This window comes from Piliocolobus tephrosceles, chromosome 18, assembly GCF_002776525.5.
Source record: "Piliocolobus tephrosceles isolate RC106 chromosome 18, ASM277652v3, whole genome shotgun sequence".
NCBI lineage: Eukaryota > Metazoa > Chordata > Mammalia > Primates > Cercopithecidae > Piliocolobus > Piliocolobus tephrosceles.
The window spans coordinates 49,165,291-49,183,570 of NC_045451.1; the positions used below are offsets into that span (position 1 = coordinate 49,165,291).

Below are 18,280 nucleotides of genomic sequence, written 5' to 3' on the forward strand. Positions count from 1 at the left end.
TCTCTAGTTCTTTTAATTGTGATGTTAGAGTGTCAATTTTAGATCTTTCCTGCTTTCTCTTGTGGGCACTTAGTGCTATAAATTTCCCTCTACATACTGCTTTAAATGTGTCCCAGAGATTCTGGTATGTTGTATCTTTGTTCTCATTGGATTCAAAGAACATCTTTATTTCTGCTTTCATTTCGTTATGTACCCAGTAGTCATTCAGGAGCAGGTTGTTCAGTTTCCATGTAGTTGAGCGGTTTTGATTGAATTTCTTAGTCCTGAGTTCTAGTTTGATTGCACTGTGGTCAGAGAGACAGTTTGTTATAATTTCTGTTCTTTTACATTTGCTAAGGAGTGCTTTACTTCCAATTATGTGGTCAATTTTGGAATAAGTGTGATGTGGTGCTGAGAAGAATGTATATTCTGTTGACTTGGGGTGGAGAGTTCTATAGATGTCTATTAGGTCCGCTTGGTGCAGAGATGAGTTCAATTCCTGGATATCCTTGTTAACTTTCTGTCTCGTTGATCTGTCTAATGTTGACAGTGGAGTGTTGAAGTCTCCCATTATTATTGTATGGGAGTCTAAGTCTCTTTGTAAGTCTCTAAGGACTTGCTTTATGAATCTGGGTGCTCCTGTATTGGGTGCATATATATTTAGGCTAGTTAGCTCTTCCTGTTGCATTGATCCCTTTACCATTATGTAATGGCCTTCTTTGTCTCTTTTGATCTTTGATGGTTTAAAGTCTGTTTTATCAGAGACTAGGATTGCAACCCCTGCTTTTTTTTGTTCTCCATTTGCTTGGTAGATCTTCCTCCATCCTTTTATTTTGAGCCTATGTATGTCTCTGCATGTGAGATGGGTCTCCTTAAGACAGCAGACTGATGGGTCTTGACTCTTTATCCAGTTTGCCAGTCTGTGTCTTTTAATTGGAGCATTTAGTCCATTTACATTTAAGGTTAATATTGTTATGTGTGAACTTGATCCTGCCATTATGATATTAACTGGTTATTTTGCTCGTTAGTTGATGCAGTTTCTTCCTAGGCTCGATGGTCTTTACTTTTTGGCATGTTTTTGCAATGGCTGGTACCAGTTGTTCCTTTCCATGTTTAGGGCTTCCTTCAGGGTCTCTTGTAAGGCAGGCCTGGTGGTGACAAAATCTCTAAGCATTTGCTTATCTGTAAAGAATTTTATTTCTCCTTCACTGATGAAACTTAGTTTGGCTGGATATGAAATTCTGGGTTTAAAATTCTTTTCTTTAAGAACATTGAATATAGGCCCCCACTCTCTTCTGGCTTGTAGAGTTTCTGCCGAGAGATCTGCTGTCAGTCTGATGGGCTTCCCTTTGTGGGTAACCCGACCTTTCTCTCTGGCTGCCCTTAAGATTTTTTCCTTCATTTCAACTTTGGTGAATCTGGCAATTATGTGTCTTGGAGTTGCTCTTCTGGAGGAGTATCTTTGTGGCATTCTCTGTATTTCCTGAATTTGAATGTTGGCCTGCCCTGCTTGGTTGGGGAATTTCTCCTGTATGATATCCTGAAGAGTGTTTTCCAATTTGGTTCCATTTTCCCCCTCACTTTCAGGCACCCCAATCAGACGTAGATTTGGTCTTTTTACATAATCCCATACTTCTTGCAGGCTTTGTTCATTTCTTTTTCTTCTTTCTTCTTTTGGTTTCTCTTCTCGCTTCATTTCATTCATTTGATCCTCAATCGCTGATACTCTTTCTTCCAGTTGATCGAGTCGGTTACTGAAGCTTGTGCATTTGTCACGTATTTCTCGTGTCATGGTTTTCATCTCTGTCATTTCGTTTATGACCTTCTCTGCATTAATTAGTCTAGCTGTCAATTCTTCCACTCTTTTTTCAAGGTTTTTAGTTTCTTTGCGCTGGGTATGTAATTCCTCCTTTAGCTCTGAGAGGTTTGATGGACTGAAGCCTTCTTATCTCATCTCATCAAAATCATTCTCTGACCAGCATTGATCCATTGCTGGCGATGGGCTGTGCTCCTTTGCAGGAGGAGATGCGCTCTTATTTTTTGAATTTCCAGCTTTTCTGCCCTGCTTTCTCCCCATCTTTGTGGTTTTATCTGTCTCTGGTCTTTGATGATGGTGACGTACTGATGGGGTTTTGATATAGGTGTCCTTCCTGTTTGATAGTTTTCCTTCTGACAGTCAGGACCCTCAGTATAGGTCTGTTGGAGATTGCTTGAGGTGCACTCCAGACCCTGTTTGCCTGGGTATCAGCAGCAGAGGTTGCAGAAGATAGAATATTGCTGAACAGCGAGTGCACCTGTCTGATTCTTGCTTTGGAAGCTTCCTCTCAGGGGTGTACTCCACCCTGTGACGTGTGGGGTGTCAGACTGCCCCTAGTGGGGGATGTCTCCCAGTTAGGCTACTCAGGGGTCAGTGACCCACTTGAGCAGGCAGACTGCCCCTTCTCAGATCTCAACCTCCGTGTTGGGAGATCCACTGCTCTCTTCAAAGCTGTCAGACAGAGTCGTTCGCATCTGGACAGGCCTCTGCTGCTTTAGCTGAGCCCTGTCCCCAGAGGCGGAGTCTACAGAGACAGGCAGGTTTCCTTGAGCTGCTGTGAGCTCCACCCAGTTCGAGCTTCCCAGCGGCTTTATTTACCTACTTAAGCCTCAGTGATGGCGGGCGCCCCTCCCCCAGCCTCGCTGCTGCCTTGCGGTTAGATTGCCGCAGACTGCTGTGTTAGCAAGGAGGGAGGCTCCGTGGGCGTGGGACCCTCCCGGCCAGGTGTGGGATATAATCTCCGGTGTGCCGGTGTTACAGCGCAGTATTGGGGTGGGAGTTACCCGATTTTCCAGGTGTTGTGTGTCTCAGTTCCCCTGGCTAGGAAAAGGGACTCCCTTCCCCCTCGCGCTTCCCAGGTGAGGCGATGCCCCGCCCTGCTTCAGCTCTCGCTGGTCGGGCTGCAGCAGCTGACCAGCACTGATTGTCCGGCACTCCCGAGTGAGATGACCCCAGTACCTCAGTTGAAAATGCAGAAATCACCAGTCTTCTGTGTCGCTCGCGCTGGGAGATGGAGACTGGAGCTGTTCCTATTCGGCCATCTTGCTCCGCCCCCTCGAGAAAAAAGTGCCTTAGGTATTTTATATCCTATTTCTGCTTGGTATATGTTGCAAGGTTTGGACAGTGCCCTAATGTGAACAACAGTACCACGTGAGTAGAGACATTCATAATCTCTTCTTTCCCAATAGAGCAGCAAAAGAATGAAGACATTACCAGTAATTCAACCCATAAGGATATTGTATTAGACTGCAAATTATTTACTGTACTTCTCATATTTGGCACATCTGTGGCAATAGTCCTAATGTTTTCTGACCCTGAATCTCCAAGGAAAAGACTCTGAGGCCTATTTTATTTATTTATTTATTTTTTTTTTTTACTTCAAAGCACTTTCCTGCATGAGTACTTTATTTTGAAAGGCTGATGTAATTCTATAGGGTGTTCAGAAATTAGAGCATTTACATACTGGAATCTTAAGGGTTCTGCAATTCATACCCAAGATTAGGAAGGGATGTAAATGCAGAAAGGGTGTCAGACTGAAATTAGGCTGGACCCTAGCCTTAATGTTCTGTCCATGTGTGGCCCTGGGCAAGAAATTGGCTTCCTTGGCCTCTATTTCCTCAGTGTCGATGTAGAAAATTTTTTTAAAAATTTCATTTCTGAAGGACTTGCACCAAATTGTTAATGCTATCTCTGGAGTATAGAAATGACAGTCACTGTGAAGAGAGGTTTTAATTTTCTACTGCATGTACCTCTCTGTTTTTTGTATATAATATAATCAGCATGTATTACTTCACAACAAATAGATTTCTAAAAGAAATATTTAAATTCTGATTTAACATAGATATGACAATAAAATTGACATTAAATTTAAAAAGTGCTTTCAAAATTAACCATTTTCTACAAACGTAAAGTGGCATCAGGTTATCTGACTACATCAATGCAACTTGCAAAATATACATTTTTTAATCATTCAAAGCTTTTACTGAATTTATGCCATAATATGTGTTCTGGAACCCCTTAGATCAGTTTTTCTCTCATTTGTAATGAAGTATCTAGGTACTGTTCTTACAATTTCTGCATTTGTACAGTACATTATTACTTTATGATAAAGTTAGTTCGTAATTCCTTAACTGTTTTTGCTGATGACCTTTTAAAGTTGCATAATTAGAATAAGTCGTGGTTATTGTATTGGAATCTGTATCCCATGGGCCAAGAAGGCAGCACATTAATTCTCTGCATCACCCACTCGATGTGCTGTGCCATCAGCACAAAGATATTATTCTTTGTAATTACATAAAGAAAGGGTCTATTTAGTGTTAACTGACCTTTCTGTGACTGATCAGCCTTTTCCGCCAGTGAAGTAGAAATGTATATCATTAAAATGTGAGTAAATAGGAAACCTTTCTAAATCTTAAACTGTTCAAATCAGGAGGTACACATGAAGAGGAAATGGTTGTTGAGTCTTTCACATGATACCGTGAAAAGAGGAGCAGACTTTTAAAACATATATTTTAGATTTAGGAATATTTTTAAAAAATTACTAAAATATATTTTAAAATATATATTCTTAAAATATATTTAAGATATATTTTAATATATCTTATTAAAACAAATTAAAATATAAAAAATGATGATAATGCATAGGAATAGTTAACAAGGGCATAACATCAAATACGTGTCTGTTTAACACTCTTGATATCTGAAAAAAATTATTAAACTCAAGAATATATTCAGGATTAAAAAATTTAAGTTTATTTAATACACAATTAATAAATTTGGAGGAATTATCACTGTGACTGTCATTTACTGAGGATGAAAACTGTGCCAGGGATTATTCTAAGATGTTATATACTTTAAATATTGTAACCATTTAAATCATGTCCTTTAACTTAGAAAACATCGTTGAGGATATAGATTAGGTGAAACTGATTTTTGCTTCTTTTCTTATTACATAATTTATTTCTATAATCAGTTATATCAAATTATTTGGAGGGAAATAAATGATTTTCAAGAAAACTTGACCAAATGGAAATTTAATACCTAACATAAGTGGCATTTGTGTAAGATTTTCTTAAACTTGAATCAATAGTTATAGGAGGAATACTATAGTCAGCATGGAGAGAAATGGTTCTTTCTTTAACATACGCCCACATTGATCAGGTGTTTTTTAATAATTAATAAGCATCTGTACTTCTGAGTCAGGTTTTCCCTGCTAAGACCACATACAGAGCTCTTATATGAAATATCTCCAGAAATCAGTTGACAAACTGATGCTTCCTTGAAACTTTGCTCATCACTTTTGCTGGAACTGATCTCTCATGAAACTACTATCGTTATGTGGATATGCCTTTTATCCTTCTTCATGCATAATGCATCCTGATGTAGGTAGCTTTGTGAATGCCTCTATTCCCTTATCTGATTGCAAGCTCCTTCTGCCATGAAATTGTGGGGTTTTTTTTTTTCATGTTATTATCAATAATTCTTGGTCAAATATATATGATGAACGGAGACAAAAATAATAATAGGGAACAAGTAGGGTTAACAAAAGATGTTCAAAAATTCTCAATTAATTTCTTCTGAGTTCTGAAAGGCAATGCCATAATGTCCATTAGTAAACTTTATGCATAAATCAGCGCAGTAGCTAAATTTGTAAGCCAGTCAGGAAAGTAAGACGAGGAGTCCTTTGTGTCCTCATATAGTTGGGAGCTGGGGTAGGGCAGCTAACGGAAGTATTCCGCTGGCCTCGGGCAGAGACAGGTTTGATCGGTCAGCTGCATGTCACAGGCTTTCATCCAACAGTGTCATAAAGGTGCCTCCGCCAGTACCTCCCATACTGCTTTCTGTCTACCACTTGCTCAATACGTGCTTTTGAATCAATGATTGAGTAGAGAGCATTTTGTTAAACATGATAATACATGGAGTTTAAGGTATGTAATAACCTTGATGCAGAGGACTGATTTGTTCATTTACAAATAAAGAATGTTCTTTTAAAACTAATTATCAGAGAACTAGCCTTGGACAAGAGAATGGTTTCCATGGCAGCACAGACAAGGAAGTGGGTCCTGGGAGAGTTAAAACAGTTATTTGCTCCTCTGAGGCTTCAGGGTATCGACACATATCATTCTTACAGACTTGCTTCTTGGAAACACTAGGGAGGACTCTTGCTTTCTGTAGTAATTGGTGTATAGATTTTAAGGGAGAAGCAATACAGTAATACCTCTATGCACACTGTAGGTGTTGCCCTTAATAAAGAAGATATTTTCTCCCTGTCTTCTACATTGTTAGAGGATCAGCCTGTGTTTTAAACATTTGTGTTAATCACACTAATGCCCATGAATCAAAGTGGGGGATGCTTTTGAAGTTACTCACAAAGAGACTTGGAGTCCCCTTGTCTTGTTTATTCTAAAATATATCCCCTGTACATTCTATGAATCAGTCTCAGCACCAGTGCCTACTTTAAGGACATCAAAGCCTCATGGCATGCAAAACTATCATTCCAGTGCTCGAGAAGGGCAGAAATGTGCCAGGGGCATATAAGAGGACTGTAGGGATTCACTGGGATGGGATCAATGGTGTAATGCATGGGCACGTGCACAGGATCGTATACTATTGAAACAGTGGTGCTTGGAACTGACTACTTGTAATGCTATGCATTGATAGGATACTAAATATGTGGATACATTTTATTGTTTACACTATTAGTCATATGCTAATGTCAAAACACAGCAGAACATTTAACCTGATTATGAGAGTTTAATTCACAAGTCATAGGCAACAATAATCTAATATTCCTAAGGGGCCAAGAAAATACTTCTCTTGACTCTGACTCCTCCAAATGTGCTTAGATATATACTAACCTATGTGGTGGGGCAGCTTTGATCTTCTGATTCAAGTCAATGATTTTTTTTTGTGCTGCGAAGCTTTTTGCTTATGCCGTTCCCCCACTTGATGGAATCAATTCCACTGTAATTCGAATAGAATTTTTCACACTTCAGCCTCCTCCAACTATAGCTTGTAATCCGTGGTGAACAGGAATTATATCTTATCCTTCTTTTTAATTCCTGGACTAGCCATAGGGTTGAATCCATAAAGTAAACTTACCAAGGGTTTGCTAAACAAATAATTAAATAAACCAAAAAAAAAAAAAATTAAATAAAGGCTTGACGTGAGGATGCTCTGGAGTAAAATCAATCAATAAATACTAACAATACATTTTTTGTTTTCTGGTGATTCTGATGGGAAGTCTATTCTTTCCATCCAGGGGACTGAGGTGAATGTGGTGCAGTCTGTGCAAGAATATGGATGTGGTAGCAAGAGCCGGCAGAGCTCTGGTGAGATGAAAGAAAGCAAGGAGCTGTCTGTAGTAAATTCTTAAAAACCAAGAATTGGGGGATGACAGACAGATCATCAGAAAAGATTAGCTGAGATGGCAACAGATAATTACATCAGGACAGGAGAGTTAGAACTGGGTCAGAAGATGACACCTCTCTTACAATACATAATTTAAAGAAAGACCTAGCCCCTCTGCCTGGTAAACTGGATCCTAATGCCTATATTAAGAGTAATTAAGGGTATATATGACACATTGCTATACATTTAGTCATAGACACCTAGATGATTGTACTAACAATAAGGTATTTGTAAACAGCTTTTTCACTTTTTGCACTTACATGTATAGTGCAAATATTTTAATCATCACCACCTTTCTAGAATGTTTGAATCAAGTTTTTTTCTTGTAATCTCCTTTGGCATTAGTCCACCTTTGATTTTAAAAATAACAGTTCACATAGATTTAAACTTTGTCCAGGGTAAGTGTCTCTGGCGGAAGCTCCAAAGATCTCTATGGATAGCATTATTCTAGTGCATTCAACCACAGTCCACAGTTCTTTAGGTCTCAACTTTGAAGGTCCATGCATTTGGTCTTGCCAGGGAATGCATCAGACATAATCATATAATGGGATATGGAATCATGTAGATCAAAAAGCACAAGAAACTGATAATATGTAGCCAATATGCCCATATTGATGTATAATTAACAGTAGCCTGGGACCAAATTCTGATTTTCATAAGTGGTCTGTTTCATCTATGTCAAAATGCTGTATTAGCCAGATTATAATAAGACAGTTGCTTGGCAGAAATGGACTTAGAACTATGGAATTCAGTTATTTGATTTGATTATTTAATGTCATTACGTTTTATGAAGACTGAATCGCATATAGCATTTAAAAGTGCTGGCTCGTGTTTATGAAGGGAATATATTGGACGATTAAGGGTACAGGATCTGGAGCCAGTCTGACTTGATGATGCAAAGCCCAGCTCCTCTGCCTAATAGTTATGCAATCTTGCACAAGATATCTGGCGTTTCAGTTGCTTTGGTTGTATAACAAATACCCCAAAACTTCATGGTGTAAAATGACTGTGCTCATGATTCTATGTGCTAGACATTTGGACAAGGTCGAGTGGGGATAGCATATCTCTGTTTCACCCTTTCTGGACATCAGTTGGATGACTTGGAGGCTAGGGCTTAGATTTATCGTCAGCTGACTCACTCACTCACAACTGGTGCTGTTGGCTGAGACTTGAGCTAGGGCTGTTCGCTGGAACACCTACACATGGCCTCTGGCCTAGATTCCTTACAATGTGGTGGCAGGTTCCGAGGGTGAATGCTCTCAAAAAGAGGGCCAGGCAGAAGCTGTATGCTTTCTATTATATAAACCAACCTGGGAAGTCACTTAGCATCATTTCTACCATTCTTGATTAGCTGGAAAAGCTACAAGTCTACCAGGTTCAAACGAAGGAGAAATAGACTGTACCTTTTGATAGGGAGTGATAAGGTTCTGGAAAAAACATGTGAGACTGAAAATATTGCTGTGGCCATTTTTGGAAAATACAGTTTGCCTCAACTGATATCTCTCTGCCTTGTCTTTCTTATCTGTAACATGAGGATAATAATATAAAGTCTCAGACTATTGTTGCAAGGGTAAATTCAGTAAATACTGCATTCCTAGCACAGCTCCTGGTTATGTAAGCACTTCCTAATATTAGCTTTTATTCTTTTTCTAATTCTCAATTTTGTCATAAACTAATGTAACACAGCATAACTAATGCTAGAGTGGGAGTGGAATGGTTTCCAGAACTGAAGCGGTTGGAGGCTTTGGGTCTGGAGGAAGGTTTTCTGTTGATAGGCACCGGCTATGTTAGTGTCTCTGACTCTATTTCATTTTTGCTTCCATTGCTTATCAACTTCTTTTAAAGTAACATATTCTTTTTAGGGAGAGGAGGGTTGTTAATATCTTACATTCAGTTACAATAAAGATTTGCTATCCTGAGTAATTTTCTTTCTTCTAAAGGTGACTATGTAAGTCTCAGTTGTTATTTATTATATGTGGAATTTATATCTTAACAGGCAAGTTCAGCCTTATTTCTAATTTCTTTGCTATATATCACAAAGTGAAACAGAAATATGATAGAGGCTTTATATTTTTTCCCAAAAAGAACCAGTTCTCTGATTGGAAGTCCCTAGTCCCCACTTACCCAGTGAGAGATGGGAAGAAGGAAAAATAAACTGAAAGTGGAGAAAATAGAGGAAAAGTCCAAGTGGAATCCATGGCTTAAAGAACAAGAAAAGTCAAGTGGGGGGGAAAACGAGTAGAACTACTATTGGTGTATTTTGAATACTCAACCTGTCTCCATTTTTCAGCATTTTTGCTGACAGAGGAGGAAGCCAAGCTTTTCCTTAGCAATGGTTCTTCCACACTTTGGGGATCATGGGCTAACTAAATAACCCAAGAATGCTGTGTATAGTCTCATGAGGGTCACATACCTTCTGAAAGTCAATGATTCACCTAAAATAAAGAATTCTTGTTAAACCTGGACAATATGATTATCTTTAGAATAGTTTTTAATACAAAAACATATTGTATGATTTATCTTTATATACTTAAGATCTTCACCTCTCAAGTAGTACAGTATCAAATAGTACAACAAATGTGCCATATTATAATGGTGGTTATATTGCCAATCAGTTACTTCATAGAAGTTGAAAAACAAAAGGTGTGTTTCCAAAGGGCACAACGTATGTATTTGCTAACTAATATTATGTATGTACATGCATTCATTCGTTTACTAAAAACCTGTGCACCTACTTATGTTAGATCTTTGCAGTGCAGCATCTCTTAGGGCAAACAAAATGATGGTCTCATCCCTCATGGAACTTACAATCTAGATTTTGTTCAGTCCTTATAAGCATAATCTTTATTTTCTAATAAAATACTGGGAAAAGAAGCAGTAATATCCCCAAAGTATCAAGGTTTAACGAAAAATTTGTGATAATAAAGAAGAAACCATCACCAAGCAAGATATTTTCCTTAATAAATTCTAGACAATGTGGAAACTATTAACAAACATTCATAACGTCTCTTCTCTTCACCAAGCTATCTTCCTAATGTTTTACAATCTTAATAAATATTAATAATTGGAATTGAATAAATAATAATAAGTCTATCTTTGAGAAAATGTTAAATGTATTTAGGTCTTTTGGAATGTATTGGTATGGAAAATAAAAGAAGTGAAAAAAATAAGAATTCTGCATTCCAGTTATCCTTTCATGGGCTATTTCCCTTGGACATATTTCCACCAATAATTATCATTCCCCCTTTGTGTCATTTACATTTAACAATATATTGGTTAAAATTAAACAAGTCAAAGTTGTGAGGTGGACTCTCAGTTAAACTTAAAAAACATTTTCAGTGTTGAATGAATACTAGTAGTGAATTCACTAGTAGTGAATTGGTATATCCTTCACATATTCATTACTGGAAAATGATAATGTAAAATATTGTGACTGATGTAACATTTTGAAGATGTATTGGCATAACTACACAATTTGATTTTTTGGCATATATTCTAATTGCGATACATAAAGTGGAAGAACTGGCACCATTCACAAATTGAACATGTATGCATTTAGAAATAAAACTGCATATTAAACAATGAGCAAAGTATGTATTATAAAATATTTCCCCAATTAAGTTCCATTAAATAGGTAAAATGCAAATCCCATAACTTTGTATCACTCCTCTCAAATTAAATGTTCATAGTAGCCATCTAGAAATGGAAAGAAAGCACCTGAGAAATAGCATGTCTCAGATATCAGAGTTGTGCTTAGATTTAATCAAACAAACAAATGAACAAAATATTCAAAATGATGCCTATTCCTTTCTAAAGTAGAACATTTATCAGTGTTACAAGTTAATCGCTTCAGGATTGGATTTTAATATTAATGATGATATCTAAAATTAGTGTAGCTATCTTTTGAAAAGAATCTCCACCAAAGGAAAATATTAATAGAACTTTGTCCTCCTAACAAAAGATAACTCAATGTGATTTTAGCCAAGTTTATAGATAGAAGTTACTGAAGTTTTAAATTATTGTGACAGAATTAAGACAAGGGCATTTAAAATGATTCTCAGTTGGTCATTTTGGCTTTTTGAAGAATAGCTATGACATAATATTTATCATTAGGGATCAATATGGATACCAGGCTTTCATGAGAAATATGTTTGTTGACCTTAATAAATCTTCAAGTGTGTAAATACAGAAATATTTGTACAGGCAATTTTCTACTGAATTACATTTCCTCTATACACATTATCACATGGCAACATATTTTTTAACAACTTATACTAAAGGTTTGATGTGATGGCAATTTTCACAAAGAAACAATTTTAATTGCTTCACAATGGTTATTTCTGTATCTAGTTATTTAATCATCATTATCATCATCATGATTAATCTGCATTTATATGTTTTGACAACTTATTTTGCTATTATAAATAACATTGTAATGAATAAAGTATTTTGCTTAGAATAGATTCCCAAAAGAGAAATTACTGAATTAACAGGTTTGAAATTATTTAAAGCTATTGATAAATACCATATTTTTTAAGCAGTCAGAGTAAGTTTTCTGTAATGTAAAAAAAAAAAAAAAAAGAACTAAACTAAATTTAAGCATTTAATTTAAAATTATAGATAGCCCCGAACTTGCCAATGAATAGTGATGCAAAGTTATTTTCTAAAGAGTTTATATTAGATTTGACGTATATTTATTTAGTCATGGAGGAGGACATTATAAAGTTCTCAACTGCTCACAGTAGCAGATTTAACTTTTATTTAAACATAACTAAAATATATTAATTGTAAACAATGACGCTGGGTGCTTCTAAATTTTGAGTTCCCTATTCTCTCTTACTCTTTCCTCGTCTATGTTTTTAATGTTTTCTGTGAGTACCAACATTCTGAACTTCATAGAGATGAAATTCTAAGCTACAAGGTACCATCTACTCATTTAAGCACAAGGGCTAGAGAAAAAGAGAAGAGGACAGGAAACTGTGAAAGTGCTCCTGGGATGCTGATTCAAGGGTTGCAGGATTGGGCACTTTTCAAGGCATGATCGAGGGAAGTTCAGGAGAAAGGCAGTGAAAAGAGGTGAAGTAAAAGTCAGACTAACTCTGATGAATCACACATTAATGTTTAAAAAAAAAAAAAAAAAAAAAGCCTGCATCAAAAAAGAATATTATTAAATCAACAAAGGATATTGGTATCAGGAGAAACATTTTTTGGTTATTTTTTTATTTTTCTACTATACATAATAGAGCGTGTTTAGATAATTTAAAAGATGTAAAAATTCAAACCCAAATTATTTTAATTGCATTTGTATATATATATATATACACGCAATCAAATTATATTTTTTTTATCTTCTAGAAAATAGTAGCTGATTCACTTGAAGAAAATCTGCGTTTAGCTCGAGAGTATCAACAGCTACAGACTACATTCTTAAAGGAAAAGGATAATTATTTCAATATATATGATAAACAGCTATCACTTGATACTTCAATTAGAGATAAGAAACAGGTATTGATTTTTCTAACTGTTTTAAGGTAATTATTTATGTCATATATGCACTATAAAAGTAAAAAGTAGTCAGTTTGGGTACCTCTGATCTGACGATGATACTCCACAACATGGCCTATTTTCTCTGTGTAGTTTTGTTGTATATTTATATCAGCCTTTTAAAATTGAATTTTGAAAGAATATTGGAGAAATGAAAAACTTAGTTTCTAATCCACTATTCTATACTAACTTGCTTTTAATTAATATGACCAGAAAAGCCAATTTTTTTATTTATAGATTTAAATATGTTATCATAATCTTCATATTTTGATTCTAAGAGTTGGTGATTTCCCATGGTAGGCCTCTAAATTGTCTTTTTAGTATACAGGCTCCAAATTCTGGTATCTGTGTTCTTATTAGATATGGAGATTAATTAGAAACTTGGAAAAATAGCTGACTTTCTCTAATTACTGAAAATCATTGCGAATTCTAAATATATTTTGTAAAATCTTCCGTAACGGTATGTGGAAAGGTAAAGCACATAATATGCTATGAATCAAAAAGGAAGAAAATGTTCCATTACTAGTGTTATGATACAGTCACTTCCTCTGTGTTCTCCAGATACTTAGTAACAAGAACAAATATTTTCCTTTGAATATTTGTTTTCCTCCAGGATTCAAATTTGAGAAAATATAGTTATTATTTTTTGACAACGTAACCATGAAAACCAAACTGATCCTTTCTCCTACTGGTATCACCCATATTGTTGCATTATAAATCAGTAGTTCAGAATAGTGGTGCTATGCTTATGGCTATTACGGAATGTTGGGAAGGCAAAGGGTGGGATTTGAATGCAAGTTCTACTAGCTCCATGATCTTGGCAAGTTGCCTTTTCCAACCTCAGTTTTCTCATCTATAAAATAAGATTTACCTCACAGGGTACTTGGTAAATAATAAAAAAGAGCCATTCATAATAAGTTACTTTGAAATTTAAGGGCTGCTATACAACTGTAAGTAATAATTACATTCGTCTGGCATCCTCCCTATCTACTTCCCTATTTCCCATCCATCTACTCTCATGAGAGTAAAAGCTTCTGAATACATTGGGAAAGAGAAGAAGGGATTTTTCTCTTAAAATCTTGAAATGATAGCAACATGAAGATACATCGAGGTACAAGTGTTTGGGAGGCTAAGGTGGGAAGATCACCTGAAGTCAGGAGTTTGAGACCAGCCTGACCAACATGGTGAAACCCTCTCACTACTAAAAATACAAAAACTAGCCAGATGTGGTGGCATGCACCTGAAGTCCCAGCTACTCAGGAGGCTGAGGCAGGAGAACCACTTGAGCCCACATATGGACGTGGCATCGAGCCGAGAATGCACTGCTGCACACCAGCATGGGCAACAGAGTGAGACTCCATCTCAAAAAAAAAAAAAAAAAAAAAAAGAAATAAGTGTGTTTGGGAAAGAATTGATAATACAACTATTTACCAAAATCTTAGTGTCCTCAAACCATTTTGCAGGATTCAAAGAAAGGGCCTGTATGTATCTATGAAGAATTTGTCCAGTCACTTCATGCATTTGACATTTTTATTTGAGGTTAAATATGTTCTACTTGTTTTTCATAATTGAGAAGGATAAAATAATCATTGGCTTTACTGTATATCCTTTTCTAATTGGGGGAAACAAAAATAAATTGTATGTAAACTTATCAGTTTATAAAGAATCACTTGGTGGCAAATGACAAATACATTCGATACGTGCATAAATCATGGAGACCCCATGCTTTTTAAGAGAAAGCCATAATATCACATTTTCATAGTAAGAGCAAAATTATCTTGATCTCATTTTGGAATTAAAGCAAATCTTGATGCAAGATACAAGGACTGAGACTGTAGTAGGAACAGACAGTGGAGATTGCTAGGAGATTGGGTTTATGTTTGTGATCCCTCAGACGAATCACTTTTAGCACACCTGTTTCAGGGAAACTTTCAAGATTTATTTGTACTTCCAGTCATTTTTCATTTCCATCCTTCAGCGATGGAGGTCATTAAGTGCAGGCTGCCCTTGTCAGTGTCATGTAGGATCAATTTGCTGCAATGGACAGAGAGGCCTTATAGATGCTGTTAAATCTGTCAGTGAGAAATCGTATGTCATTAGCGTCTAATGCACTGCTTACAGGATGGAATTTGGCCATCAAAAATGAGAAAACTCTTTAATATTTTAGTCCATTTCCTTGATATTGCAGGATTTTCCATGTATGCAGGTTTTAGTTCTTTGGCCAGTTTCGTTTGGGTACACAAAAGCACTATTCAGTCTCTGATTCCCTTGTTGAATTCCCTTGTCAGATAAAACAGATCTCACTTTTAGGAATTTTGTGCATCTTTTTCCTGTTTTAGACTAATTTCATTGCTTCTGAACATGAATTCCTTTTGGCATGGTAAATAACTGTATTTTAATTATTGTGTTTCTTAGGGACTATTATTCTCTCTATACAAATTGTACATTTTCATACTTCTTTGTATTTTTATGCCGAGAGTAATAAAGTAAACCTAATGAAAGAGTAAAACAAATTTAAAATAATGCCCCCTTACTTAACACAATCTTACATACACATGTCTCAAATGTTAGAATGTTATAGTATTTCTCTTAGTGTTAATATTATGTCTGCTTTATTTGCTTGTGTTATTTTTGATACTTTCCTGTACTTTTAAAATTTATAGTGATGGATATTTTTGCCTTTAAAAATCAAAAAGAGGCAAAAGCAAGTATGCAAAATTCTTATTTGCCCTGTTCATGGGTAACGATAGAAAATAATCCAATCTAAGACTTCTTAGATGTCAGAATTAAAACTAACACTAGAAATACATGAAGGAAAATCTCTGAAGAACACATTATACTTCCATGTGAATATAGACATTTTCGTTAGAAGCTTTCAAATACTTTTTATAAAAATATGTCATTTTTAATGTTTTATCTTAAAAATAAAAAATCCATGGGTATTTTGATGAAGTCACCATGTATTTGTTTTAAGTGCCACCTCAGATTCTTTGTGCCTGCACAGAAAGGTAAGTTAAGCAAGCATGCAGAAACTGAAGTGATCTGTTGGTTGAAAACAAGATGGCTTCCAAAATGTGTTAAAATACAGTTTTAAAATTATATCATTAACCATTTGTAAAGCTCTATGCTTCCTTACTACAAATCCCAGTGCTTTCAAACTAAGGTAATGAAAATTATTACAGAATCAGTCAACACATAGCAAATACTTATGTGGTCAAAGTATTTGTGCTATATTGTTTGCAAATATTATCTTTCAGTGTCTCTCAATAATCCTGGGGAATTTTCTATTACTATTATCATCTCTCCCAATGTAAGATATAGAACTAAGATTGAGTGTCACACAAGATTGCTCAAGTAGAGGGAGATGCTGGGATGGGAATCAAATTCAGATTTTTTTATATCTAATCTATTTCAAAATTATAATACTAACTCTTTACTATAACATTAATTAAACAGTCCTATACATGGCTAATCAGGTTATGTAAAGCTTTGAAGAAAACGTGTAATTTATATATGGTATCTCTAGTGTTCAACTGAAATAGATTATTTAATTCACTAGTTGTTTCTGTAATTTTAGTTCATTGGAGCCACTTTTTCAGTGATTTTCTGGGGAAAGGGCCACCTGTTTACTTGGAGGAGATTTAATTTTTATAGGGATTATAGGTAGGTTTCGTAATTCTAAATTGTAAAACTTTTGAACTAGAAATGCCTTTAGAAATATTGCCCTCCTCTTTAAAAAATAATTTTACAGAGGAAGAATCTTGGGGAGGCCAGAGTGGCTTAGTGATTTACCACATACACAATTAGGTAGAAGAAATGTTGTCCTAGAACTTAGTTTTCTTTACTCACGTTCAAATGTCCAATAAACTGCAGATGAGCATATGCTATGATTGTTTTTGGAGGTTTGTCTGGACCAATAGCTGAGATGTAAGCGGCTCTTTTAGGTGATTTGGGCCTGTGAAGGAATCACAGAGACATGAATTAGAGGACTACTCTGCAGCAGAGTGTGTTGGCCTCTAGGGAATATTTCTGATCCTCATAGAACACTTGTAATCCATTCATTCAGTTATTCAAAATATATTATTAATCACTAATTGTTCTATATACCAGCAACGAACAATTGGAATTTGAAATTTAAAATACCAGCCATGAACAATTGGAATTTGAAATCTAAAACACAATGCCATTTATATTAACACACACGCACACACAAATTAAGTGAATTTAACAAAATATGTATAAGATCTATATGAGGAAGAGCACAAAATGAATGAAAGGAATAAATCAAAGAAGATCTAAATAGATGGAAAGATATTCCATATTCATGGCTAGGAAGACTCGATATTGTTAAGATATCCATTATTTCCAACTTGATATATAGAGTCAATATATTCCCAATAAAAATCCCAATGTATTTTGTGAGTATCAATCAAATGATTCTAAATATTTTATGAAATATAAAAATACACAAAATAACCAGCAAAATATTGAAAAATAAAGTTAGAGGATTAACACTATCTGACTTCAAGATTTACTATAAAGCTGACAAAGATACTATAGAAGATACAGAACCGTGCCACCTTATTTCTGCTTCCGTGCTAAAGGTTGTGCTCTCCAGTCCAGGAGGTTCTTTCCTAGACAACAGTGTAGAATCAGAGCTCTCCAGCATCCTTTCTTCACCCCACCAAGAGAAGAATTGTATATTTTTGCTATTTAATCTACCTTGCCTGGGTCTCACTGGACAACATTTCTATATTAAATTCTCAAAAAATTGTATCATCTATAGATTATATAAATTTTCTTTTTTTTTTTATTATACTTTAAGTTCTAGGGTACATGTGCATAACGTGCAGGTTTGTTACATATGTATACCTGTGCCATGTTGGTGTGCTGCAACCATCAACTCGTCAGCACCCATCAATTCATCATTTATATCAGGTATAACTCCCCAATGCAATCCCTCCCCCCTCCCCCCTCCCCCCTCCCCATGATAGGCCCCAGTGTGTGATGTTCCCCTTCCCGAGTCCAGGTGAACTCATTGTTCAGTTCCCACCTATGAGTGAGAACATGCGGTGTTTGGTTTTCTCTTCTTGTGATAGTTTGCTAAGAATGATGCTTTCCAGCTGCATCCATGACCCTACAAAGGACGCAAACTCATCCTTTTTTATGGCTGCATAGTATTCCATGGTGTATATGTGCCACATTTTCTTAATCCAGTCTGTCACTGATGGACATTTGGGTTGATTCCAAGTCTTTGCTATTGTGAATAGTGCCGCAATAAACATACGTGTGCATGTGTCTTTGTAGTAG

General features: G+C 35.8%; 1 protein-coding gene across 6 annotated transcripts in view; it reads left to right on the forward strand.

Moving 5' to 3' along the window:
* Positions 1 to 18,280, forward strand: part of CCDC178 (coiled-coil domain containing 178) — a 525,224-nt gene that overhangs the window by 338,467 nt on the left and 168,477 nt on the right. For all 6 annotated transcript variants that reach the window (XM_023207480.2, XM_031934542.1, XM_031934544.1 and 3 more), the window contains one exon: positions 12,782 to 12,931. In XM_023207480.2, the coding sequence (XP_023063248.1) occupies positions 12,782 to 12,931 (150 nt within the window). The remainder of the gene's footprint in view (positions 1 to 12,781; positions 12,932 to 18,280) is intronic.